The sequence below is a fragment of the Echiichthys vipera genome (genome assembly GCF_963691815.1).
Source record: "Echiichthys vipera genome assembly, chromosome: 14".
Lineage (NCBI taxonomy): Eukaryota > Metazoa > Chordata > Actinopteri > Perciformes > Trachinidae > Echiichthys > Echiichthys vipera.
In genome coordinates, this window is record NC_139839.1 from 19,371,503 (window position 1) to 19,398,467 (window position 26,965).

Below are 26,965 nucleotides of genomic sequence, written 5' to 3' on the forward strand. Positions count from 1 at the left end.
TCATCAAATACTTACTCACTTTCATTTCCCTAATGCCTTCATCCACATTGTTCCTATAGATTTCACCATGCAGTCTATGGGGTACAACTCAGAAGTGATGAAAGATGACATTTGTGATAAATGCACTGACCATAAACTGTCAAATCAGAACAGAACCTGCCTCCTGGCTGCTCCCTTAGTTAGGCTCTGTACCCTTTCCCTCCTGTCTTGTCCGTGTAACGTCCCTTCAGCCCCACACATGGCTACCAAGTTGGACACACTTGGTCAGAGTACATTTGATGGGAGCTAAAGTGAGTCACAAAGTGGCCAAAGGCATTAGCAGCCAATGTTAGTCACCATTAAATATCTTTTCACCTCTCTCCCCATGACCCCCTTTTGAACATGAAATACTAGCCTCTGCTTCAGCTTCTATATTCTCTGACACACAGCAACTGAAAAATGTACAGGAGGACATCTGTGTGCTCCCATTTAAGACACAACAATAAAAAGAGAGGAAAAGGAGTACTGTAAGGCTAAAGGGATAAACACATATGAAAGCACCCTGCAGAAAAATGGATGGCACTGAGTTACCTACATCTGCTGGCACTCTTTTATTTTCTTCATCTGTTATTCATTCGCTGAGTTTATCTCCCGCTGACAAGTTGTCACTCTCCCCTAGTCTTTTGTCCTTTTAAAAAATACATTGAATTATTCACCCTCCTTCATGCATGATACTGCTGCTGTCAGTCCAAATCACTTTGAAAACAGATAACAGAGAAGTTTTTGGGTCATGTTTGTGAAACCTGCCAGAGGATACTGATCACCACTGATATAGTTTTTCATTGTATATATATATGGACATTAAGTCAACATTTTTTCTTATTATTTTTAATGTTTGAACTTTTTCTGTTAAACTTGAATAGAAACTTGAAAATGTGAACAGAAAGGCTTGTAATGCATTCCATATTCTTGTCATATGACCATGGGCTTCCAGGGCATGCTACAGTTAAATCTATCAGAGCTTAAACTGGGTGGAGTTGCTCTCAACTTCAAAGAGTTACTGTTGATGAACCCTGATACAATTCACCATGGTGTCACTGCGGTTTAGCATTAAATAGTTGAAGCAAGCAAACAATAGCAAAACAGGTCAAAAATAAGAACATCATGAGCAGCTAACTTCACAGGTTGTCACAGAAAGATATTATCCATCTGACTTACTGCACCCCGTGGACAGATTCACCATCTCTAAAGGTATCACAACAGGCCTGAACTTTGTATGCTGGAGCGTAAGAAATCCACATTACATTCCTTCTTTTTGGCAAATAAGTCCCTTTTGTTATGCACTAAAGTGTCATTTTGCAGCATAATAACACAACACAGATGATCACGGTGCAGGAGCTGAAGGTAGGACTTGTATGTATTCAATGCTGGAGAGAGATAATGTTTCCAGCGTGCTAACATCAAGGTCTGATAATATTCTCTCTTGCTACGTAGCTACAAAAAAACAAACACCTGCAGATGTGAGTACTAGCTTTGATGTATATCTCTTATATGAGCTATGGCACACGGGTTAGCGCTGGCGTGGGTGTTGTGAGTGACCACCTGCTGTCTTGAAAGACCTTGAGGAGAGCTCCTAGTCTCAACAGGGTTGAAAGAGGAGCATACTGCACAAAGGAGACATGAAAGAGGCAAATGAGAGAAGCATTCCCTTGTACTCAGCAAAGTATAGTGTCACTGTGCAATGTGTTCTCATATATCTTGCGGAAACTTATGCACAACAATTCATATGATATCTTACGAAATATGATATTCTATCAAATACTGTGAAACAGCAACTGGTACATTACCTTAACGGTAAATTTATGCAATAACGCCAATTGATTAGGATTAGAAAATAGGTCATGGTTTGGTTGAGTACTTCTGGGACACGAAGGCACGAGTGAAAGTCTGGGACCCATTTCATTTTGCCACTCTTATACTATGTCACCTTATTTCCTTCTTTTCTCCATCCAGAATTTCTGCAGTAATCAATATGTATTACATACACAGTGCATTACTTTGCATTGGTATATGTACGGACAGTGAATAAGGACAGCCTGCACTTCTCACCTATTAATTAGTGTTCTCTCAGTTCAATTTAGTTCAGATGGCATCTCATCAATAATAATGCCTCACATGGAAATAAGATGCATCAGATTTAAATAAAAAATACATAGACAACTTTCTGTATGGGCAGAGGGATGCCTGTTTTTAACACAGAGTGATTAGCACTGAGACTGAGTTACTTGCACATTCTACATAACTGTATACGACCTGTTTGAGATTCTACAGGCAGTCCTCCTGTAGATAAACTGCATGAGGCGTTAAGACAGATTGCTAAAATCTAAAGATTGGAACTAAAATTGAGTCTGATAGATGTTGGGTATTTGTTTTGAAACTGGGTATATGGTCCTCCAGAGCTGCAGCTTCTCTTTTAAGCTTCAGTTAGGAATACACAAGAGACACTAACGACTAGTGGGACAAATGTGATGAAGTGACAAATATGCTATGTTTGGTTTGGAAAGCACTTATTTTCTGTGGAGCTTGCTGACGTGATGATTGTGTTAATGATTTATGCTGCTCATGACTCGCAGGTATTTTTCAGCGAATAGCTATTCAATTGAAATGATTTACTGTAACTGCATGGTGGTTTTCATTGTTTCTGATCCGCATTTTCACCGTTCATGCATGCACTGGATACAAAAGCTGATGTATGCTTCTTTAGTTAACTTTGAAACATTGTTACGTGAGGGATCCTCAAATCCTAAAATGTGTTTGTGTATTGTAAACGGATACACAAGTCGCTCGTATGCTGTGGCATTTCTGACGAAGTAGCACTACAAGGTGCATTTGGTGCCTCAGTGTTTGATACTGTTTTTAAAAAAAACAACAACTCTGGGACACTTGCCATTGACCACTGCAGAAGGTGTTACCTAAGAGACCAGGGTTGAAATCTTAATGGCCTTAAAATATTATTTTCTCAATAAGCTTTGTGGTCTTTAGAATGGTTTGAAGTGGGCAGCACCCATTAAAAAAAAGAAAAAAGAATATATATACGTTTTTGAACCAGGTCGTCAGGGGATAATAAATTATATATATAGTCATATAGATAGATAGATAGATAGATAGATAGATAGATAGACAGAGAGATAGATATTTAGATGGTGGATGGATGGATGTTGGACAAAACTGAATCATTGCTTCTGTGTCTTAATACAGTTTTAAATTGGTAAGTCATTTTTTTGCATGGGCTAATAATTAATGGAGCTGAATGAATGATGCAACACTTTAATGCCACCCACATAACAGTTTAGCTGCATGAAACAGGGTGAAAACACATACTGATGAATGTCTCAAGATTTCTGCTGAGCTAGAAGAGACATACTATTAAAAATGTATATTAACAGTGATGTGAGATGGATGAATGGCTGGACACTAAAATTTCTTTTCCAGGCCCTTAAACCATTCAGGCTAAACCACTTTAATCCCCCCCCCCCCTTTTTTTTTTTTCACTCGGTGCTCTTCCACACAGATTTGCTGTTGCACCCTATGTGTTTGTAGATCCTCTTAGGGTAGCCAGGCTTGAAATCCAATTTTGGTGAAGCTATAAAGCGCAGAAATAAATAAAATTAAAAAAAGTTTATAAACTGTGATGATTCTTTTCATTACACAGGCACCCAATGAAAAACTACTTTGCAACTTTAGTGCAGAGATAGGAGTTTCTGGGATTTTATACTTGGACTCAGCAATGCTTATGTAAAGTTCCTTTCCAAAGAATAACAGCTGCTTACCAAGAGACTTCATCGTCTGGGTTTTGTTTTTACCATCTGCCAGTGCTTTGACTTTATTAGTTCTACTGATGTTCTCCAATTACCTGGTGAGGTAATTTACAGCACCTCGTAATAACCAGCTCCCGCACTAGGAGGCAGAGGGCCCTCCTTTTCTGTGAGAAGTTTAAATAAGATCAGAGCAGAATATTTGCAATCTCTCAATCATGCGTGAGAATATTGCTCTGTCACAGCTTATCAAATCTTTTTCTTGCTTTAACCAAAGTTGTATCACAGTGATGTTTTACCTGTTAGGTCTTCACATGGCACATATTTTTAAATTTGTGTTCATATTTCATATGTTCTTAGTAATTATGCATGCACAGAATGATAATCATGCTGCATAGGAGACAGACATACCAAGCTACAGTCCAGTGACAGTGACCTCCATGGTGTCAGATTTTAATGCAAAATCAACTTAAAGAATACAACAATTACTTCAAAATCTTTGTTAAACTACATTTTAATTTTGCAGCGAAAACATGACAAAAATCCCGTAGATAAAATTGAAAAGTAATGCAGTGTTACTCTGTTTCTGTTTTTATCTGCCTCACAGCTTAGCTGAGTCATATCTCTTTTTATTATCGAAGACAAATCTTGTGTTATTTTATCCTCCAGGACCTTATTGTCCTTTAACCTTTCCCATACTGTAAACACACAGTCAAACTATGGTATACTGTATGTTGGGAAAATGTGAAGGGAATCACTTGAAAACCTAAAATACCGCAGGTGGCGGGTAGATATATTGAATAGAACTGTTGTGGTGAAGAGCAACATCAATTTGAACTCCAGAGTGTAGTAACAGAAGACAGTATAATATATATTGTATTTTGGAGTAGAAGGCTGTTGATCTGCCTTTTAACTGTCGTTCTTCTTCTTCTAAAAGGCCCCTGAAACTGGTTTGGACTTGATATTTTCTACTGTGTGACCTCTGGATGCTCACTGTCTTGTCATTGATGTCCAATAGTGAACTACCACTCAGACACTCATAAACACACTAGTTGCTGGGTCAAATCATCAATTCGCCATTATAAAAACTGATAGCTCAAATCAATCAATCTTATTGGTTCATAGCCATGGTATAAGAACTACACACAATCACTATGACGTCTAATTTGCACAATTCAGTATCACTGTGTGAAAGAAAGAGAAAAAAATGTAGCAAGCTAAAACCTGCAACAAAATGGAAACGTAAGGTTAATTTCAACCTCCTGAGTGGCTATGCTAGCTGCTAGTGTAGGCTATGCTCCACAGCAGCTACCTATGTACAGGCAGCCAGCCCAGGAGGCTAAATTACAAAAATAAAACAATTTTTGGATGGACTATTTTATTGTGAACAGTATAATAAATAAAAATCTATTTAAATTGGAATGTTTCTATAACTTTCACGCTTTACTTGATGGCCTTTTTCCTAATGGGCCAAAAAAATTCCCCTTAGCTGTGATATAATCACAACATATATATTTACTAATGGTCTATTGTGAGCTATTGCTGAATTATATTATGATACGTTCTGTACTGTAGATCTTTGGCAAATTTTGGGAAAGAAATACTGGCACCATTCAAGATATGTTTTCTGGATGTAGGCAAATCTCAATCTTTTGCAGAAATTTGTTTCACTGACATTCAAGACTTAAAAAAGCAGAATTGTTTCAAGCATCTAGTTTTAATTGAAATCCAATCATCAGGATGAGAGGTGTTGGGAAACAACAGCTATTATATTCCAGATATGCAAGCTGATTGCATATTAGCAATGAGGTTGATGAGTCACAGACCTAAACAGTAGTGGCTCATACATTTAATTAGACATCAACAAACATGTACAGCAATACAAGCACGGCTGTGCAGTTTGAATGTGTTTTAGGCCTATCTGACTCCTTCAAGTCTAGCTGGCAAATATAAATGAAAAATAGCATATCTATCTTTATGCAAATTGGAGTTTCCTTACAAATGCAGGTTTTTACCTGGAATGCACCTTTTAGTAGAACATGATGCTACTCAGCTCCAAAAGGCCCTGAATCTATCAGACCTCTACAGGAAGCAGCATCATCCATCACTGTCAGTGTTAATATTGTTTCCCCTCACCTCCCAATAGGCAGCTTGTGTTTTGGTTTACAGCATTTATGTTTCCAGACTTGTGTACTCACAGGGCCTCACCTGGCTTTGCTCTCTGGCATCCCTCTGCCAAAACGCATAAAACTAATTCCGGCATTACATGCAGCCAGCATATTAAAATGCCTCTGCTAGAAGACATCTCTCTTTCTCTCTTGCTCTCTCTTTCTTTCGTTCTCGTCATTCCCTCCAGGATTTAGCTTATTATTGTTTCTGTTTTATATTCTGTTTCTTGTTTCAAGATTGTTTCGAAAAATGTTCATGTGAAATTGAGATTTGATGCAGTTAGACGATGACAGGAGTGCTGTAATCGATTACATGCTTGAAAGGTGTTTTCATAGTTAAAAAAAAAAGGACTGATGTATGCAATACTACTACTATTACTGTGTGAATATAATACACCACCACATTGGTTGGTAGAAAAAAAAGAACTGATCATAACAAGACCAAAAACTCCAACCTTTTTTATTGTTTGTTCTGTAAATGTCTTTAGTCCATTTGGATGCAATTTTCCAGCTCAAGCATTTGTTCCAGCATGTCTGTCATGTTTGGAGGGAAGAAAATAACATCTTCCTCGAAGAATGATAACCTTGTGGTTGGTGTTTCTATCTAGCTGCATGGCTGTCTTTCCTTACTAGAAATTCAACCATCATGTGTCATAAACATAGAACAATTTTAAATCTCTCTGCTCCCTCTGACTTTTCTTTTCTTTTGTAGTCCCTGTGACCACTTTATTTTACTAGCTGGCTTCAGCAGAGTGCACAGAAAATACTTGTGCTCAGATTCTGAGAGATGTTGCAGTGCCAAGTGTCTGAGAGTCTGAGAGTCCAACTGCTTCGAACCAATCCTCTGAATATATAAAGGTCAAGGTTCACACTTGAATACGCTTCTGCTCTGCTCTCCAGCGCTATTACAGTAATCACCTCTTAGACCATAAAAAAGTGAAGGAAGAAAGTTTGTGGATGCAATTCACAGGTAATTTACTGTTAGCCTAGAAGCATTTACAGTGCAGTAAAAAAGTATTAGTCCCCTTACAGATTTATTCTGTTCTTGCCTTTTTTCCCCACACTTACATGTTTCAGATTATCAAACAAATTTTAATATCAGACAAAGACAGCCTGAGTAAATACAAAAAGCAGTTTTTAAATGATGATTTCATTTAAAGGGGAAAAAGCTATCCAAACAAACCTGGCCCTATGTGAAAAAGTAATTACCCCCTAAATCAGGCATTTATGATAAATTTAAGTCTGGGCTTGTTGGTGTGCTTTAGATCATTGCCCTGCTGCAGAACCCAAGTGCGCTTGAGCTTAAGGTCACAAACTGATGGCCGGACATTTTCCTTCAGGATTTTATGGTAGGGAGTAGAATTAATGGTTCCATCAGTTACGGCAAGTCAGCATTTTGTATTGATCTGAAACATGGGAGTGTGAAAAAATTGCAAGAACAGAAGAAATCTGTAAGGGGGCAAATCATTTTTTACGGCACTGTACACTCAACTGTAGAAACCCGACCCAAGTCTAAGAGAGTAGTAACAGAGCCCGACTTTAACCTGACAGGCATTCTCTCTTGCATGAATATTTACAGCCTGATAAAGCCTAACATGACAACGCATTAATGTATTGCATTTATGCGATGTCATGTATCAAACCCTGTAACAGGACAAGATAAAAAGTATTTTCAGGGTTCAAGAACCATGCCAAGAAGGCAGAACTCAGCCCAAATCGGAACATTATTTGTAAATTTTTGTCCGAAACCAATCCTGGTGTGCTGTGTATCCATATCAGAAATCATTCTTGAAATACAATATTCATCATATGGTTATCTACAAGCTCCTAATGGCAGCATGTGAAAATGAGCAGCACTGGCTGCGAGAAAGACATCAGAAAAAAAGATGTATCATAGCAATTGTTCAGCCTAGTTTTTTAAATTTATTTATTTTTATTTAGAAAAATTGCAGCATGAAGAACTGTCCTTAATATCATACTGAAACATGACACAGCATGACCATTTTAATGGCTTGCTTTGTCCACTTTTGGGTAGTCACTGACAAAAATGAAAATATGAGTGTGACTGTGGGTTTGAAGGGAACTAAGATTTGTGTTAAAACAGGGTTATCCAGAAGTGTGTGTACTGTACACAGCACAAGTACACAGCACAAATCAGTGGTAGAGTGGTACTGTACTGTATGTCACACTATAAAAGGGGAGACAAATTGAACAGCTGGTCAGGTGAGAATTAAGGCACAAGGCACTGAATCTTAAGTCTGGACTAAAATAGACACTGAGACTGTTTCAGTGTGAATGCCAGGAGGCCTGATTCAAAGGAAGGTGACTGTGCATGAAAAGACTCCCACAGAGTTTAAGACTGAGGCAACAGATTTCAAGTTTGCCACAGTGTTTGAGTGAGGGAAAAATTGTATAATTGTGGCAGAGTGAAGTGCTTGGCAGGCCTGATGCTGGAAAGGGTATCTTTATATTCTTATTAAAGGAGCTTCTATTCTTTCTTACTTTTTCTCTTTTTCTTCCATTTTCTGCAATAAAAGCCAAATGCAGTGAAAATAACAGGGTGCCAAACAAGCCCAACTAGCCCACTTTTAACCTCATCTCTATGGCCAAGACTGCCAACCTTGCACAAACCAGTGACAGTACTCAGTTCCTTTCAAGTCAGCTTCATTATCATGAACACAAGTACAAGTGTACTTGTTGATAAAAACAATGCATGGGAAAAATAAAGCCCTCAAAGTATCTTGCTGGCACTTACATTTTCCTGGTTTCGGATTGTCCTTTCTGTCTGATAAAGAATATAAGGAAGTTCTTGAGGCGGAAATTAGCCTTGCTTCTGTGTATCGTCTAGGACTGATTCCGTGTAGTAAAAAGAGCCTCCCCATAAGAGAGTATTGACAAATATAATGGCATACACGGGCATATCAATCTATAGTAAGTACACAGATAAGGTTGAAAATCGCAAGTGATTAAAAAATGAGATTTCCATGTTTTTCTAAAATTATAAAGCAGGTTGAGGTGCTATAAAATGTCTTGAAAGAATCAAATATGCCCCTATTGACAAATCCACATAGCCCATATTCAGAAACTGTGTCTTTAAACTAGTCATCTGGATGTCTTCAAGGTTGTAATGTCACAACTATACTATATATAGAAAGTGCAGCTAGAGTGCCCTACAGTCATTCCACAGTTACAATGACATGAAACCCAGGAATGTTGACCAATCAGACCATACTGGGTTTTTTCCAGGAGGGGTGGTTAAATAGACAGGTGCTAAAATGTCGCATTTTTGACAGAGGATGAATAAAAGTATGGTCAGACAGAAAGTAAGCAAAAAAAAAAAGAATGTGTTTTTTGAACATTAAAGAATGTAAACATCTCTTAGTAAAAGCTCAAAATATATAATGAGTATGTACCTGAAAAGGAACATGATATGGGACCTTTTAAGTATAGCATCACTGTTATAATTGTAGTGCTTAAAGTATACAACTGAGCTATGAAAATAAAAAGCAACACAGGACACTACAAATAAAGGACTTAAGTTGTTGTTTTAAAATGTAGCTTTTGTTAATCTAGAACTATCTTTACAACTACTGTAAAAAAACACTTTTTGCATATGTCTCACAGTATAGTAATCAACTACAGATTTAAAAACTGTATGTCTTGTTTCACCCACTGCTCTATTCTTAATTGACTCCACCATGGAGTAAATGAGAAGAAAATGAAAAGATAAATTACTCTAATGGGAGGAAATGAGGTGTGAAAAGAAACCTTCCTCTCAGTATTTGCTAGGATGCAGTACATTGGTAAATTGAAATACAACAAGGATCCGGCTTCTATATAAGACAGATTCTGCCATGATTACAGAAAATGATGTGATTTTAATACCAGACATTTGACGCACTCTCATTCATTGGTAGAAAAAATAACAACACCAACAACAATGTAAAAAGTGAAAAGCAAATATTGCACAGAAGAAGACAAAGTACGGGCAACTGTGGCATGGGAAATGCAAATTGATTCAGCTAAGAAACTATTCGATTATGAAAGAAATGATTCCCAGTTAAACTGCATTCAACCTTTCACTGTAGAGTTCAGATTGTTTAAGGTTGGTCCATTTACCTCCTGCAGCTTTAATGCTTTACAGTAGATTTCATGCAAATAGCGGGGCTGGGAAGCTGTTTTTGTTCTGCTCCAGCTTAAAGGTCAGGTCTTATGAGCTTCTTACTGTAACACCATTAAGACACAGTTTGTTTAAAGCCTGTGTGAGGGACAATGCTCAATGAACCAGAACACAGGCAGGCTGTAATAAATGAAAGGGAAAAGTTATGGTTCCGCTCAATGAAGTCAAAGGGCAGATGGAGGATAAGAGTGTGTCTCATTTCAATATGCTGTTAACCTTACGACTCAAAACCAGACAGGAAAATGTGAAGCTTAGAAACCAGAATCCCTGCACATTCATGGTTGCACTATTCTGGTTTTATATTAGAAATCACTGTGTGACTTGTGACCTTTTTTTAAAAGGCTTTTTCTTCCAGTCAATGCTCCCTTAATTTCATTTTCTTCCTGCACCCTTTCTTTTTTATTATTATTTATTTCCACGCCCATGCAGTTGTCACACCCACAAACCAAATTAAATGATCTATTCATTAAGTTAACTAATGGAATCATTCATCAGTTGCGCCCCATTATTTCCTAGTCTGTCCTTATGGCTTGGTGCATACAAGTGTAGAATCTGCACATACTGCAGTAAATGTAGCTACAAATTCCACTACAAGGGAATGTTTACCTTATGTTAAAATGACTTCATGAGCTCAAAGCTCCACTGAGGATCCTGCAAGTAGTCATGCATCGTGATCTGAAGGCCTTGTATCTGGGCCCAGCGGAAGCTGCTTATTGATTTGCTTGTCGAGTGGCTCTCTATAACAATAAGGAAATAAAACCCCTGGATATAAGGAGATTGATGTCAATCAGCAGCCCGCCTCAAGTGTGGCTTGTCCCATCTTATTAGTGCTCTCTCCATGTGCTGAGTGTTCACTGATGACTCCATAGATATGGAACTAAAGTGAGGAGGCTGTGTGTTGTCATATTGAGGAGGACCCCCCCTGTGATTGCTCACTCTATCATCTCAGTTAGTGTCGACTGAGAGGTTGGAATGATCCATGGAGCATGAGCTTGTTTCTCACCCACACGTATTCAGGATGGCTGGACACTCTTTATTATAATTTAATCAGCAGAGATAAGTCTTAGGCATGCTAACATCATCTTTATCATTTTGAAGTCTTCTGAAAACCACATTTGCCTCATTATGTAGGGAAAAACAAACAAGCAGCCAATGAGATACGTTCAGTTCAGTTCAGATCTTTATTTGTCCCTCAAAAGGAAATTATTTTTGTGGCAAGACAACATAAACATATAAGAAAATGAAACATACAGCAAACACAATAAAAACACAAGGCAATTGAAGACATTAGAAGGGCTGGTTCTATGTGTACAATACATAAAAAATGAAGGGTGTATGATACAAGCTAAGAAAAGATATATAATGTCCAGCAATATTTGTTTTAACTATTTAGAGGGAGGACTTCACATGAAATAACATTAAAGTTCCCATACTATAAAAAGTGATATTTCCATGATTTTTTTATTTTTATTATACAGCAAGTCAAGGTGTTATATAAATACTGTGAAAGTCTCAAAATGCTCACTCCACAGAAAAATGTACTCAGAACTTGTTGTGCCTTTAAATGATGGTGCAGAGATGCAGAGAACGCAGATGCAGAAGAAATGGAAACACTGACCATTCAGAGAAGAGTGTTTTTTCGGTAGGGGGTATATTCAGGGATATTTGGACAGGCAATTTGAGAAATAAATGTTGTTGTTTTCTGCCCATTAAAGCATGTAAAAATGTTCTAGTAAAAAACACAAAATACAAGTATGAACCAGGATGAGCACAATATGTCCCCTTTTATGTGGAAGGGTGTCCTGTACAATTGTCCTTATAATTAAAGGATAATAGTGTCTTTTGCAGGAAGAAAAAAATATGAATTGTGAATTCATATTCACTACAAGTAAACTCACTTGACCTCCAGACACAGACTAGTTTTACTGAACCATTAGCAAAGGTTTGTTTTGCTAATTTAATTCTGTCAAGTCAGATTAACTAGATATCGTTAAATGACTGCATATTTGGCTTCAGTTTTAAAACCGGGACGGTGTGACATTACGTAGCTAAAAGGGATGGGTCTTCAGTTTCCTTAGAAACAGGTAGATGTTTTCCACACTCTTAGGACCTCTAGTTTCCTCTGAGACCCTGAAGAATGTGCTCTATTATATGTGCGTACAGAAGAAACATTTCATTAAGTATATTTCCCAGAAGACAATAAATGGTATTTTATTGTATTTATGACACTGCTTAGAATAAGATAACAGTAATCTCATTATGTCATGGTAATTACCACCTTTAATTTATGAAATAGCTCTACAGTAATTAACCAGCTTCAGTGTGGTGTGATGTAATGTCGTTACATGCATAACCTCTCAAGTGTGCAGCACGGCATCTTCTTTTAGCTGTTGGATCCACTGCAATAAATTAAGTTCGACTGAGGTTACACTTAATTTCACATCGGCTCCTATGGCTGCTATAGTATACTTGCTGTCACTTGCCCCTAAGCCTATAACAAAAAAATTGTTTGACCACTGGTATTACGTAAAATACACAACACAACTTTCACACACATTTGCATCTATTTTTGATTGTATTTATTGCCTGCAGCTTGATGCAACTTGCTGATGTGTGAAGGGTTAAATGTGATAGTATGACACCCATTCTGTGGACCTGACAGAGCACATCAAGATCACTTTGTTCTGACAGAAGCCTGGTTATGCCAGCATATTACCGTACATCTATACCTGATTGGAGTCCTTCAAGCACAATAAATTTAAATTGGCTGGCAGTAGGGTATGATTTTCTGATGGATACAGGTGAGAACAGAACCTGCCTGTGTTCATGTGAATCAGGATCTGGCAAAAATGGGAATTTGTGTGAATTTGACAGTAATATAAGGTTTGATAGCAATGAAAATAATTTCATTGCATCACATTTATTATCGTTGCTAAACAAATGTTTGATGACAACATGAAAACAATAGCTTGCTACTGTATATCGGCTAGTGGTATGTCAGGGATACCAATGAAAATGGCTGGTTGTCTAACACTTAACCAAGGATAGATTTGATATTTGACAACTTGCATGTTAGAATAAACATAAAACAGAATCAGTGTAAGTCATATTTGATTGAATGAATAATTTTTTGAAAGACAGCAAAGGAATGTATGGGTGGAGCTTGTGTGTGTGTGCCAAAGACTTGTGTCAATCAACAAACCAAACCTGACCTACTTGCAGCTTTTAAATCAGTTTAGCTGATATATATTGGCATCATCCGTCAGTAAACAGTTATTTTTCTTTGTTGGGCTGTAATTGTCAACTGTTTAGGCTGCGACAAGTTAATTGCCTGCCTGTTTTAGAATTGAAATTGAAAGTGAATTCTGTTATATCTTTAGTCTTTTATGTATTTCTTTTAATCTATTCTTCTTAATTTATTGTTTTTTTTATTTATGTTGCAAGTCTCAACTGAAATTATTATATGGTTTATCCAGCATTTTCCTAGCCTTGTTGAATTTTTAAGATACCATTGTGCTTTTGTTAGTGTAAATATGATATTTCAGAAATTAGTCTTGATATCTACTTGAATCTCTCAGGTTTTTAACAGCTCAGATGTAAGGTTTTACACATCATTTTCAGAAATCTAATTTCCTGTATTAAATGTCTTGATTTACGTTTCACGAATACTCAACAAACTACATTTAAAATTCAGTTTTCAGTTATATTCTGTGAAACCTTAACTGTAAACACCCAATTAAGGGCCAGAAATGAGAACAGTTTGTAAGCAGTACCCGCTTCCCTGTAATCACCACAGAGAGGTCTCTGACCTGTACACATTGATCCTGTATTGATCTGTGTATGAGAAACTCTGCTTTAACCCAGTTCTCCATTTTCACTCTCCACTTTCACTCGATATTCTGACTGAAGGGCAGCAACTGGATGGCAACAGCTGACCAACACAGAAAGAGACAGAGAGAGAGAGAGACAAAGATAAGAATATAAGAGGCGCGCCTCAGTTGCCAGTTCGGTGGAGCAATAACAGCGCTCTTGTCAAAAGCATAATTCCCCAGCTTTACCATACAGTATTTGAGATTCCGCTATACTTTGCAATTAGGAGAAGAGCTGTGTGTGGGGGGTTGGGGGGGCTTATAAACTTCAATCTATCATGAAGACCTCCCTTTACACTCTTTACTCTCGCTGGTTGTGAGACATGTCAAATATGCTTAGTTTGCCTTTATAGTGCGGCTTTTGCTGCTCTTGTTGTGACAGAATAAGGCTACGACGAGGAAATGTTTCTCCTCCATCTTAAAACATCAAAACGTCTTTGAATTGCTTCTGCCGCCAAGAAAGATAAATGTGGAGTTGTCGCATCTGCCAGTAATGTAAAACCATGTGTCAATTCTGTCAGCCTGGGAGAGGCTTTGTAACAAAATTGTTTACTCTTCCACTTGAATAGCCCGATCAAACTTTTATTAGCACGCTGGTTGGTGGTAAAACTACTCTGCATCAGCAAAATGTAACAGTGGCTTACAACTACTTTCGAAGTTTTACGAGCGAAGCAGAGCTTCTCCTATGGCGTGGGTAATTTTCCCATTAATTCACAGACACCATTTCTCATTTAAATCCTCAATGAGTGTTTCCTGTGAATCCTTATGGAATCAATAGCCCAAAGACAAAGTCAGTTTTCTTGGGTGAACGTTTGTCTACCGGCAAGCACAATCAAGCATCTGTTTCATATGCAGGAAAAGCAACTGCTGCTTGTAATCAATACACCCAAAAGGAGCCAGTGAATTGTAGAATATCATACTTTAATTGGATACGAAGTGACCACATGGGGATTAAACAAGTATACACAACAGACTGGCTGTGAAACTCACTACAAAACTTAATCACAAGATGATTTTTCTGAAAATCTGATACGGAATTTTAAGGCACTGAAGCTATAACTATAAGCATTTATAAAGACATACCAGGCAAAGGCACCTTTGAGAATATTGTTTAACCCTTGCCATGCTACTGTATTTTCCTTGAAAGTTACCATGCACTGTATACAATCATCGTAATAACATTCAACCAACCTCTAAAGACTATTTAAAAAATGAATCATACATCTGTTCTGACATCCAGCCTTCATCCTCTTGGAGTGCTGTAGTTCACAGATTCACCATAAAGATATCTCACTCTTTTGCTGTCTGTGTCAATAACATCCTTTCATCTAAAAGCATGAACAATGTGCTGGCAGTTTTTCTGCCTCATTAAGACAAAAGGATGCAAGCTAATTAAGGTGTCAAAGCTGACATCTTTGTTTCATGTACACAAGAGGATTATATGAACCTCTGTGTTTTTGATCTATCTTAGCTACTTATTTACACCATACACAAACACATACAATTGTTTTATGTTTTGATGGATTTAGATGGAAAGAGAGGAAGATGGATAGTGCATTGATGCCAAAATGAAAGCTCATTTCACCATCCTAAAAAGATGGTGATTACTATAGATGTTTAATTTTTATGTCTGGCTCTGTATTCCTACCTCTACCTTAACAAGATATATATGAACAACATAGAAACAAATCCTGCCAACACACACACACACACACACGCACGCACGCACGCACGCACGCACGCACGCACGCACGCACGCACGCACGCACGCACGCACGCACGCACACACACACACACACACACACACACACACCTTATAAAAGCCAGTGAGCACTAAAATTTCAAAAATCGGAAGAAAATTCTTTCTACATAGAGGTTCAAAAATCTTTGTTGTTGTCTGAGTGTGTGTAACTAGCAGCCAGCCGGAGAGCATTTGATCATTTAAGGATAGCTATCCTGTCATAGCCACCAAGGACATACACAGGCATTTGTCTTTGCTAATGTTTACACTGCCTGGAGGATTTGCAGAGGTGGGAACCCACCGTTCATTAGATATTCCCCAAACAACAGATGTGAGGAGAATGTATCAGATAATGGGGGTAAATATGACACTTTTGGACTCACTATGCAATCATTTTGGCTACAAAAAAACACTTAAGTTGTGTTCAGAATCTCATACTACTAGGTACTGCCTATACATAATCAGCGTGTACTGCATACTGCCTGCATAATGAACAATTAAGTATGCCATTACCAATAGACTGTTCACACTGAAGTTTGCTCAAGCAAGACAGTCACCTGACTGCCTCCCATGACTGTATTACATGACTGACCAACCTGTCCTCATCCCAACTCGTCACATGGACAGTACAGTCGTTTTTTAAGGTCTCTTCAGCGCCACTTCAATACCCTGGGTAGCCCTGTGCGAATATGTTTGCTGTTAGGGGGAAACACAAGGTGAATGCTGTGAATCCAAACAAAACTATGAGATTAGGTTTAGGCAACAAAACAATTTGGTTAACAGTAGGCAAAGGGACCCAGGGGACAAGAAATGTGGTCTCCTGGGTGAAAGTCTAATGTTTGTTTGACCCATCCACCCCCAGCGTTTGGTACTCTTAATCATGGTTCACTTGCTCCAGACGGGTTTAAAGCTGAAAGCCTGATCTGGGCCACAACAAAACGGCATTAGTGGTGGTTTTATGTCTTGGGAATGAGAACAGGCTGGACCGATGACTGATCTGACCAGGCCAGCAGCTGTCACATCTTCACCAATGGCCTGGAGGAGCTTCAGCATTTATTTGTGCTCAAACTGCTCACAGTGCATCTGCCGTCACTCTCTCCACCCCTCGCTTAATCAGCTGGCATGAATATTAGAAACCCTCTTCAATGCGGAAAAATCACATTTATTTTTCACTTGCCATGATGCATGCTTTCCTGTACAGAGTGTACACGCAGGTTTACAAGTGGACAAGCCTTATTGTTGAGCCCTGAGTCAGCTCAAACCACATACTCAGGAATTCTTGCTGATGTATAGATAGAGTTGAGACAATAATGAGTTTTATATTGGGCTGCTCCAAAATGGACGTAGCATACCCGTTGAGGTCTGTTCTCTCAACTTGATCCAATCATACTCGCCCACGGGAGTCACCATCTTGTCAGACTTTGGCTCCGCCTCATTTCCTCTTTTCAAGGAGAAGAGCATTGATGTGACGTTGGGGGGAGGGAGATACGTCCACCTGGCTGACGTATACCTCCGAGGAGAAGTGAAGGCCAGTGGCTAGCTGTCAATCAAGACCCTGCGGCCCTAATTATTCATAAGCTTTAACCTCCAATAAAATAAAAACTAGCCTGTTACAGAGCATTCACCCCCCTCAGTGTTGTCATGGGGATATGACTTAAACATAAAGACTAGGATGTTTTTTTTGTACCAGACCTTAAATAGGTTTAATTATGCTGTGAAAACGGTATATTTAACATGGGGGTCAATGAGAAATTGCCTGTGCAAACTACTCCTAGTGGACACTCTGCGAATTGCAGTTTTTGGCACTTCTGTATTAGATCAACCAGGAAGTCACTGACGTGGGGGCTCGGTTGAAACCAGAAGCTATCCTTTTCTAAATTACTCCAAAATAATTTTATGCAGTTATTAAGGCTGAAATAAAACATGTGTAGCTAACATATCCAGCTTTAATCATTTCAGTCTTTAATTTGAACAAGTTTTCTGTTTCTTACTTGCCACAGGTGGTATTAATTTATGTTTTTTGAAAGTTATTGTTTAATCAATTTAAATGCATTCCAATGTCTGTGGTTGGCCATTATTTCATTACTAAACTCTAACTGAGTTTTCCCCAAAGCAATTTCAGTCAAAAGCAACTGAACCAGGCTGGGACTGGTCAGTTGCATACATGAACGGATGAAGCCTCTTGGATGAGAGGTGAAACATTTTCCTAGACAAACAACCAGTTGAGTCCAGTTGCTTTTGACTGAAATTGCTTTTGGGATAACGATGACCTGGACAAATCGGAACATTCACAGGCTCTAACTGGGTTACCTTGGCTGTTTTAAACTGAAGCTCAGTCATTGTGAAAATAGCCTTGCAGAGAACGGCTTTTGTTTCCGCTTTTACACTACCATTTAAAATATCTATAGCTATTAAACCTGTGTCAGCAAATGTCTTATGTGATTTGTATTACTATCACATGTATTATTATTATTATTATTATTATTATTATTATTATTATTATTATTATTATTATTATTATATTTATTATTATTATTATTACCGCATTGTCTCGAATACAAGACAACCCTGATTATAAGAAGACCCTTTCTTCTCAAACCAGAAATAGTCGTCTTCAGGAACTCGTTGAAACAAACAGCATGATCAGTCAGTTTCAAAATAACCGTTGGTCAACAAAAACAAAACCAAGTCATACCTCCTGCATCTAATAGACCAGCTTTGTAAATCTCCAACAAGGAGACAGCTGTTTGACTCTGCTGCGTTAATCCATAGAATACAATCTATGCGTTAATCATAACTCCGCCTCAGTTGTCAGCTAACTTGGCCGACTTTTGAGCCACTCTATTCGGGGCGATCACTGTGTCTCTGCATGTTTCAGGCCCCTGTCACGGTAAGCTTGTGGTCTCTGTAAACAGTATGGCAACTGTGTTGTGATTGAAGGCTCATCATGAACGGAACTCTCTTAGAGATTTTTGGTGCCATATGTTCTTGTGACTGTATATTGACATGTAACACTCACACCGACTCAGTGACTGTAGCTGCGTTTCATTAGCTGTTCAACATGCCCTCCTTCAGTTTCCCTCAGCCCTATAGCGCTGTACTGCATCTTACAAATAATCACAAATACCTTTAGACTCGTTTTAATGATAGGAATTGCCCCCCCCCCCATAAAAATACCCTCAATTATTCAAAATTGAACACAATTATTTTCAGACTTCCCATTCTTGACATTTTACATTCACATCTAAAAAGAAATGATTGAAATGGTGTTTGACAAGTATATTTCTCACTCCAAATTCCATCTGCTCTCCTCCACTACAATTCAAATGAATGGTAGTTTCTTACACAGACGCTGAAGATTAGCAGGCTTTAAAAAAAAGAACTTCATATTTTGATATTCATCCATATCAATTAATCACGCATAAAGTAGTCCAATACACTGGAAGAAAAGGAAGATGGTGAGAAGACATGAGAAGACATCGCATGCCCGAGACCCTTAAAATTATGATTTACTAATATAACAGTTAAGTAAGCACTGATACATGCTGTTGGCTGTTTAGGACAAATAAAAAAGAAAGGTAAGCACAGTAAATTATTCCTTGGGCAGTACTTTCTTGAATGATAAGGCAAGCCTCTACGAAGTTGTGATTTATGGTAGCATGGTGTGAGTTGCATACAGGAAAGAAAAAAAAAATAACTTCTGTGCCCCCCCCCCCCCCCCCCCACACACACACACACACACATACACACTCAATAATGAACTGAATTATACAGTACAAGAGGACAGCCTCTCCCTTCATTAGGCACATTTTTGGTAGATTATAGCCTGGCAGACTTCACAATTCTATAATGAAACTGTCAAAAAGACGTACTGCTACTGTGTACTGTATGTTACTTTTGTAGATTACTGTCCTGTTTTCAATATTTTTGCTTAACAAAACCATATTCTCTTTTTTTCTTTTACTCTTAGCTCCAGTGGAAAGTGATGGCATCAGTAAGAGGACACTGGACCCAGACAGGGACTCGTCAACACAGGACAGAGAGAGTGAAGTCCACTCTGTCACTACTGTCTCCCCTATTAACATCCCCAATCACCAGCCTGTCCTCAGAGGTCTGCTGCTTCATGAGCACCTACTTACAAGGGATTTCCAGGGGGACCAACACTTTTTTAGGAGTGATGGCTCTGTCTCTGCGTATTCCACCATGCCAGGGTCTGTGTCTGCCTCAGATTTAGGAGACCCTGTGACGCAGCTGGTACCCCACGAGGATGCCCCAGCCTTCTCAGACATTGCTACTACTGCCACTGCAGCTGCCACCTCCCCACTGACCACATTTTCTCCCACAACACCAAGGCCGCCCATGTCTCTCCCTCAAAAGAAGTCCTCTAAGATAAGGGGGGTGGGCAAGGTAGAGCCAACGACAGACTCCCTCACCACTCAAGTGACACCAAATAATAGAGGTTCAGTGAGCGAAGACCCAGCGGCTTCCTTATCGCAGAGAAGTCGGCCTCAAAGTTGGAGTGCTTCACCCGTAGAAGCGACCCTTGCACCCTTTTCAGTGTGGATTGAGAAAGGGGATGTTAGAGAAACACCATTGAAAAACAAAACCAGCCCTGATCAGCCACTCCCCGACCTAACTTCCCGAGAAGAAGGAACCACCACGACTTCCACAACTGTCATTACTACCATCACCACCACGATGCAAACAGAAGGTAGGCATGTTCATGTTTTCGCTGACTTTTAAAGATGTACTCAGCAGAACATTCTAACAACTTAGTGAAATAAATAGCAGCTGCATAGAAATAACTTTTTTTCCCAATTCAAAATACCGTCCCCCTCAAGATTTAACACATCCATGCTGAGCATACTTGCAAACCTTGAGACCTCAAAAATAGGGCAGATTTTGAAGCCATAGCTTGGTGTCTAGGGGTTCTCCCTCCGAGTTGTTAAAGACTTTTTTTCTGCACCCTGGTGATTTTAAAAATGAAAATAAAAATGTAAGTACACAACAAGAGCATTTTATATACTCTAAATGTTACTTTTAAATTTCAGGAAATCCTAGAGAATAATTCACCCCTCTGGCATGAACTTGCATAAATATCTGTCATCAGTTTTTTACTCATTCATTCATTCATTCATTCCATACATTCATTCTTTTCTTTTTTTTTTGCCCCTGCCACTAAGAGAGTCGTGCACGCCACTGCTTTAGGCAATTGTAAACATTTTCATGCATGCAGTAATATCACTGCAGCCAATATTGTGGGACATTTAAGCAGCCAAACCTAAAACTTTATCCGCCGATTAATGCAATCACTACTGTATAGTGCCAGGAACAGGTTTTTGATAATGATAAGGTGGAAAAAAATTAAATATCATGAATTGGGAGAAATATAGGAGAATTGTGACCATGGGAGGGATCCAGGAGAGGGCAATAAAAATGGGATTCTACCGGGAAAATCTAGGAGGTTGGCAAGGATCATGCAGAGGACAATAAAATTAAGTATCAGGTCATCAACATCGCTGCTGTTCATTTCGCACGCATCGCTATTCCTCTCTCCACCAGGGATAACTGAGTCGCTCATGTGTCAGAAACAATCTGATTTTCCTGCCTGTCCTTTCCACTGACTCCGCTGACTGCCTAAATGAGCATTGTCAGAGAGGAGATCTGCAGAGATAGTTAGAAGGTTATGGGGCCACTGTGACACAGGTGGGCTGTCAGAAGAGTCAGTGGTCCGGGAAAATGGGAATAACTTGTCTTTTTACTCCTTCCCACAGAGCCATGCAGCCTGAATTTCACTGACCCTGAGGGTAAAATTGAAATCCTGCAGCAACTTGACTCTGGAGTGGAGTGTAACTACCTGATTACAGTCTACCTGGGATATGGCATTGAGGTTCAGGTAAGTGCCAAAGGCTTACTGGGATGTAAATGACAACTTCTGGGCAACTTCTAATAAAGGGCTGAAGAGATTAAAAATAGCCTCTTTAATCCAACATTAAAATATATTTTGGTACGCTGTAAATTTAACAATGGCATTTTATCACTTTTTCAATTGACGTGGCAAGCACACAGTTACCTGTTAAGTCCTGTTTTAAGTGAGATTGGTGTATTTTATGAGGAGTCATCACTCCTAAACCCCAAAGAATTTTGTTTTTCGAAACTTTAGCAGCTAAATTCTAAATTTTTAAGCATTCATAAATGAAAAGCGAAGTCAATAGTCAATGATGGATATTAATGGTTGTTTTTTTATACTTGCCAATCTCCAGAAATCATACAGCTTAAATGATGCTGATTTAAATCACAAAACCTCTCTGCCCATATGCACATCAAATGTGTAATTTTGATCCCAACCCTGCGCCCATGCAAGGGAGCCACAGGTGCACTGAGGGAGCCTGTTCACAGAATTACCAAATGTGTGTTTGGCACACTTCCGACGCAGTTGGGCAAGTTGCAAATGGCCCAATTTGAGAGAATGGTTCATTTGATCTCGTTCAGTGAAGGGCTGCCAGGCAAATGCCACTCAAAGCACTCATTGACATCCTCGTTAGGGACAAAGATTCCTGCTCATTCATTGGTTGTTCCACTTCCTATGTTTTGTGCGACTGCACCAGGGTAGCAGGTGGCATGAGTACCTCACAATAGCAGGTAGCAGGTAGTGCTTGGGCAGTAAGAGTGGGAAAAGTTGGGATTCATGAGCACACAGCACGTTTCACAGGCTGACTTGATACATTCCGACCGGACACTTAAAAGAGTCATTCAAAAAGATTTGTTTTTTCATTTTTGCCTATCAGAAGTTATTAAATATAATCTGCAGCAGCTAAATGCTAAAAAATGTTCACTAGAAGCTAGTTGCAAATTGTGTTTGCTGTTTTGTTTATAGCAAAGCCTACAGTGGGTATATCAAAGCTTTTTCATTTAAAATGGCTGCTGCATCTGGAAATGATGAGGTGTGAGACTGAACTAAAAGTGGCTGGCCATAAAAGAAAAAAACAAGCTGAGAGGAACTGCAGAATGGGGTGACAATTGTCTGAAAGTACAGTAATGGTGCAAAAAAGGGTTTCACTCAACCAGTTAAGAGCATGTGCATATTTTGGTTTAGTCTTAGCTGTTATAGTATTCACTGGTCTTGTGTGGGCTGATGGAGATAGACAGGCAACACATTGCTGGGGTGAGTGGGTGGATGGGGACACAAGTGATGGGGTCTGTCTCGGGTTGAAATATTTGCTTGGTAAGTCTTTTCACAAAAGGTTATAAAAATTAACTGTCAGTGTATGTGTTCCCTGGCATTTGCAATTTCTCAAACACCTCATTTACCACTGGGGACTTTAAAATATGTGAGCTTTGTCTTGCTGCCTCTGGAGGGCTAAGATAAGTCTTGACAGAGTATATGTTTGAGAGTGTGTCTCTCTCTGCAAGCTTCCTCTGGGTAACAAAAGTAAATCTTGAAATACATAAGCACAGGCAAACTCACCTGCTCATGTGCATGCACACACACACACATATGCATTTCACCACATCATTTGATATATCAGCTCTCAACTTCCACTGCTTCTCTTGTGCATTTGGCAGAAAACTTCTTTGGAGACTTTCAAAACAGCAAGGCTAGGAAGGGAACGTATAGACATTTTATCCTCACACATCTATCAAGCTTGATAAAGAAACAGGAGGAAGCCATGTGTTTCAGCACCACCATGTGAACAGATGGGGCCGCAGTCTTTCTCCTTCCTACAGCTAAACTGATAGTGATCTGATGGAGAAACTATATAGACAAGTGCTTGGCACGGCTGAAGAAATTAGAATGAAGAACTATGGTCTCTGTTGGAACTTCAAACCATGGAAAGTTTGAAATTGATGTAAAGTGTGTCATATCTTCTCATCAGCAATGTGTGAAGCTCCTCTGCCTGGAGGCTATTGGGGTCCCAATGTCTTAAAGGAATGACAGAGATCAGAAAGTAGACTTGTGGAGGAGCAAAAAATGTTACGCAAGCAGGATGATTTCACATCATATTTTGAATGTTTTTATACACGGATGATCAACCTCTTCACACACCTGCAGGAAGAAACAGACTGACATTTAGCTGTTGTCTCATGGGATTTAGCTATTTGATAGGACTTGACACACACACACACACACACACACACACACACACACACACACACACACACACACACACACACACACACAAACCAGCAATTATTTTGAATGTTGGAAGTCCCCACCCTTTTTATTTTTGACTTTACCATATTGATAATTGCCCCTGCAAGAAAAACAGACAGATTATTTTTTCTTTATTAAATATGCATAGAGATCCATGACTACAGTACCATTATTGTAAAGATAATGTGACTAACAACAGATCTACTGAGCAACATGCAATGTCATAATTTCTTTGAATTCATCTTAATTCTTTTCTCATAGAACTAATCTGCATTCTCAGTTATGTGTAGAGGGAAACATATTTTTCTCCCAGATTAGGTTTGTTTGTGACGTATCACAAACAAACACGAGACTTTCACCCAGAAGCTATTCCCATGTCCCGTGTGAAATCAAAATTCAATCAACGCTGAATTATTATATATAACTCACCGTTTTGAAAGATATCATACAAATTAATTGTGCAGAACCTTTCGTACGGTATACTACAAACACACAGAGTGGCCACTAAGGGCAAGTTTCATAATAGAGCAATTTCTTATTGACCCCCATGTTAAACAGGCCATTTTCACAGCATAATAAACCTATTAAAGGCGTGGTACAAAAAACATTCTAGTCCGTATTTTTAGGACATATCTCCATGATAACACCGAGGGGGGTGCATTTTTTTGTGCCACCAGACTAGTGACAGCTAGCCTGACCCTCACTTCGCCTCGGAGGTATACGTCAGCCAGATGGACGTATCTCCCTCCCCCCCAACGTCACATCAATGCCCTTTTTTGGAAATGAGTAATTAAGGCGGAAGTCTGACAACATGGCAACTCCCGTAGGCGAGTACATTTGAACGAAGTTGAGAGAACGGACCTCGACGTAGAGGCTCCATTTTTTACACAGCCTATGATTGAACCAAGTAGTTTGGTTTCAATTCACAATGCTAACAACATGTGAAAAACTGCAAATGCTTTACAACGTGCGCCTGTTGCTGGTATGAGAACATGTTAGAAATGTATATTTACCTTGAAACACAATTCAGAATGCAGTTTAGTTGTATTACAACGGGAGACAGTTTTGGACATAAACAGCAGAAAACATGGCAACTAGTTAATCTTAGCTTAATTAATTGCCTCCACTTTTCTGATGAGCTTATTTGTCTTCGACACGCAGCGACCACTGGGGAGATCACAGACCCTCGCCTGCCAATTCTCTGGTCGGATCTCGGGCAATTTGTCAATTTGTGGCTACAGATCTGTTTCTGGTATTTGGTTAGAAACACAAATATACAATTTTTTTATTTACCTTGATCAGCTGGGTTTTGATCCCAACTACTGTGTCGAGCATTAAAACAGGGAAAATGCTTATGCTCCACACTTGAGCACAGAGGAGCCGTAGGAGGGACATTATGGTTGAAGTGCATGTTCTTGTTTCTGGCAGCCAACCTCCGTTATGGAAGGGAGTCATCATTATAGCAGACAGACCAGCCCTTTGCAAGGAGAATGGAAGGAAATTAGGTGACAGGAAAACTCTGAAGAACAGATGAGCCAACTGTATAATAAATATTTATGTTGATGTAGTATAGTCATCTGGTTCAGGATATATACGTAGATAGATAGATAGATAGATAGACAGACAGATAGATAGATAGATAGATAGATAGATAGATAGATAGATAGATAGATAGATAGATAGATAGATAGAAAGATAGAAAGATAGATAGACAGAGAACACTCAGAGATTTCCACAACCATTCAAAAACATCACACAGATTGGTGGGGAATAAATAAGCAAGATCAGACCTTTTCTGTGCTTAGTCAATACTCCTTTCAGCAGCCTGGCAGCTTGCAGCAGAGGGAGGAGGAAAAATGTATCAGGAGAATTTACTGCCCTCAGCCTGACTGTTCAACCCCTCTGCCTCAGCTAACAGCATATAATGCATTACCCCATCTGGTGATTGTGGCCGCATTACAATTTATTTGCAGAATAATTGCACCAATATTAGAAGGCTGATGTAACACCGACTTTCAGCCTCGAGATAAAATAATGGTGTAATAAACATTGAAAATATATTTTTTAAAAGGTGTGTCACCTCACCATGCGTAAGTGTTCAGTCGTGTTCAATATGTGCTGGGTATTTGAACAGGTAGAGTTTTGTCTGACATTCCTAGCTATTGTGTAATGTTTAGCAATAATGAATAACTTTAAGATTATTATAACATCGGAAGGCTTTCTTTCAGGGCACATCTTACTCAGTTTTAATGCCCTTGAAATGAACTGTAGGCAGGTCCAAATATAAGATATGCAGAATCAATCTTACTACCCACGTAAATTGCTCTGGGTGTGATACATTTTTATTATAAAAAAAATCGGTTTTCATACATTTTTATTTATTTATTTTTACAAGTGAATTGGCAATATCTTAAGCGCATCTTATTTCTGTCCTCTATATCTGTCTCCTCCTCTTCTCATCAGTCACTTTTGCAATAAGGTTTTAGTAGAGGACAGATGGAGCTTTTCCTGAACTAGGCTGTGGCATTAAAGTGCTTAAAATCTGTTTTGGAGTTTCTTTTTTACTTGATCAAATAAATCCGGTGGGTGAGTTAGCTATCAGCTCTTTCCAGGCCATCTGTCCCACTCTGATTTCTCCGTCTCCTCTGCTCACTGATCTACCTGCCTGAGTCTAAAGGAGTTACCATTTCAGGCCCTGCACAGGTTGTTCTAGCTCTGTTTCATGGTGGTCACATCCCCCCACTCTTGCTAAAAGAGAATGTATTGTATGGAGAAGACTGAGAGTGTTTGATACATTTCAGGGGTTATGAGCTCAGACATGGCCAATTTCTTCCACTGCCACAAAGGCTGATTGCGGGAGTGTTTCCATTTTCTGACAGGTTTAAAGCAGCATCATTCAAAAACATGGTGAGGGAGGAATTTTGAGGTCAGCACTGTATATCTCATTTTCTTTGCTATTCTCCATCCCTTTCCCAATTCTTTTACCTTTTTTTCCCATCCTGCTCTCATTTATCAGTTTCTCTATTTGTCTAGTCCCCCTGTCTAAATCAGTTTCAGT

The 26,965-nt window shown here is 39.0% G+C and overlaps 1 protein-coding gene across 1 annotated transcript in view; it reads left to right on the plus strand.

Annotated features, from left to right (window-relative positions):
- The window catches only part of LOC310956200 (seizure protein 6 homolog), a gene marked incomplete at both ends in the record, with an annotated part of 93,628 nt that overhangs the window by 32,387 nt on the left and 34,276 nt on the right, over nt 1-26,965 (plus strand). The window contains 2 exon segments of the mRNA XM_083926356.1: nt 19,723-20,463; nt 21,527-21,648. Of these exon segments, the coding sequence (XP_083782482.1) occupies nt 19,723-20,463; nt 21,527-21,648 (863 nt within the window).